Here is a 2156-nt window from a genome sequence, read left to right on the forward strand (position 1 = left end):
AATTACTTTTATTTCATGATTCCTGACTTTTTAAGTTGTCAATCTTGTTTTTATTTTGATCTAACAGAAAAAAAAAGGATTGAATTTGTGCTGTCTAAAAAGTAACTAGTCAATTTTTATGTTTGCAGGAACCACTGCAGAGACATGTAATGGAACGCCTTCTCTCAAGAATTAATGAGGTTCTAGACCAGCCAAATTTGGATTTGGACTATTTCCAATATATTGTAAATCAGGAGGTGTTTATTTTAACATCTGCATCAACTGTTCTTGATATACCCATGGATGTTATGGATTGTATTTTAACCCTTCAAAGAAAGATCCATGACACCCTTTCTCAAGAAGAACATTGTGTTCTTACCACAGAAGTTTCTAGTGGACGAGGGCGACCCAAATTAGAAGTATCTGAAGACCTTTTGGTCCATTTAATAGACATGGCCCTACCAGTGTCATGTATTGCAAACCTGCATGGAGTCAGCATATCTACTATTTTCAGACGCATGCGTGAGCTTGGGTTATCAACAAGATCTTCCTACAGCAATTTATCTGACAGCGAACTTGACAATGCTATATTATCAATAAAGAACAGATTACCTAATGCTGGATATCGGATGGTAAAGGGTTGCCTTCAAGCAGAGGGTCACAGAGTTCAGTGGGAACGGATCAAAAACTCAAGGCACCGAGTTGATGGAGCTGGAGTTTTACAAAGAATGTTGCAGCTAGGGTGCATCGTCAGAAGGACATACTCTGTACCACATCCTTTGTCCTTAGTACATATAGACACAAATCATAAGCTTATAAGGTAACATTTCTTTTTTTACCAAGATATTGGGTTTCCTATGAACATAATTGGATAGAATGTTGTAAAATTCTCTTTTAAAGGTATAACATCGTCATATTTGGAGCAATAGATGGATACTCCAGAAAGGTACATCATAAAGACGTTTTCTTTTTGTGGTTATATAGTATATGTGCAATATTAACATGTTTGCCTTTAATTTTTACAGATAATGTACTTGGAGCCTGCAACAAACAACAGAGCAAGCACTGCTCTTACATTTTTTCTAAAAGCTGTGGAAAACTATGGTTGGCCTTCCAGGTAGTTTTTGTTGCTGCTTTGTTTGTTGCTGCTTGCAAATATTGCAAGCAAAAACAAACAAATAAATGTATGACATATATGTATGTGTGTGTAATATAAATTTCAGACATACTGTATTTATGTAAATTACATATCTGTGGTTACAGGGTGAGAGGTGATGAAGGAGTTGAAAACGTGGCAGTAGCTGAAGCCATGTTCAGTGTAAAAGGAACGGGAAGAGGGAGTTTTATAGCTGGCAAAAGTGTACACAATCAAAGGTATTATATATATGTCTGTGACCAAGTATCAGTGAATAAAGCAACCAATATATAATACTAATTTCTTTAAAAAAAGACAGGTGTGTGATCAATAGAAGTCACATTTTTAGCAATGCTATTCTAACATAAACAAAAGTTTTCAATGGTTAGTTTATGGAAGCACGTGTAAAGAAATATTCTGGTATCTGACTTATCAGAATTCAGAGGGGAAAGAAAAGTGAGGAGTCAAATGGAAAACACTTGCTTTTTTGCTGTTTCACCTTCTGCTTTTCCTTTTTTTTTTCTTAAATATAATTCTCTATTAAGAATTGAGCGCCTATGGCGAGACGTGTGGACCAGTGTAACTCATCTCTACTACGAAGTACTTCACAATCTGGAGGAGCACGGACTTCTGGAGTTGTCCAACACTCTGCATTTGTTTTGTGCACACTATGTGTTCCTTCCACGCATTGCAGATGCTCTGCACACCTTCACAGAAGGATGGGACAATCATCCTTTAAAGTCTGAAGGTGGCCTCACCCCTAACCAGCTCTGGACCATGGGACACATGCAGAAACCTTCTCATGAGACTGAAGATGTGCAGGTTTGTTTAATGAAACAAAACTTAAACATTATTATTTGGCAGTTAGAAGTCATTGATTTTTGCTTATAGAACCCAGAGCTCTTTGGAACTGACTGGGAAACGTTTGATGGTGTCAGTGAAGAACCTTCTGGAGTTCATGTCCCAGAAGTTGACTGTCCTCTGTCTCCAAATGCAATGGAAGCTGTGACGACCATGATCAATCCACTTGCACCTTCTCAAT

General features: G+C 37.4%; 1 protein-coding gene across 1 annotated transcript; it reads left to right on the forward strand.

The window, feature by feature from the left end:
* The first annotated feature begins 278 nt into the window (after positions 1 to 278).
* On the forward strand, positions 279 to 2123 carry LOC107104895. Its single transcript, XM_015405010.1, has 7 exons — positions 279 to 799; positions 880 to 925; positions 1005 to 1096; positions 1243 to 1353; positions 1660 to 1936; positions 2006 to 2047; positions 2118 to 2123. The coding sequence occupies exons 1-7, from the start codon at positions 279 to 281 to the stop codon at positions 2121 to 2123; spliced, it is 1095 nt and encodes a 364-aa protein (XP_015260496.1).
* The last annotated feature ends 33 nt before the right edge of the window (positions 2124 to 2156 follow it).

Source organism: Cyprinodon variegatus, unplaced genomic scaffold (genome assembly GCF_000732505.1).
Source record: "Cyprinodon variegatus isolate N-32 unplaced genomic scaffold, C_variegatus-1.0 Scaffold1941, whole genome shotgun sequence".
NCBI classification, from domain to species: domain Eukaryota; kingdom Metazoa; phylum Chordata; class Actinopteri; order Cyprinodontiformes; family Cyprinodontidae; genus Cyprinodon; species Cyprinodon variegatus.

What these genes read in the sequence shown, in the direction of transcription:
- LOC107104895 (XM_015405010.1), top strand. Translation starts at nt 279, where the DNA reads ATGGATGTTATGGATTGTATTTTAACCCTTCAAAGAAAGATCCATGAC. An exon ending in AACTATGGTTGGCCTTCCAG is followed by an intron (nt 1,097 to 1,242) that starts GTAGTTTTTGTT and finishes CTGTGGTTACAG; the next exon opens with GGTGAGAGGTGATGAAGGAG. An exon ending in AAAAGTGTACACAATCAAAG is followed by an intron (nt 1,354 to 1,659) that starts GTATTATATATA and finishes TTCTCTATTAAG; the next exon opens with AATTGAGCGCCTATGGCGAG.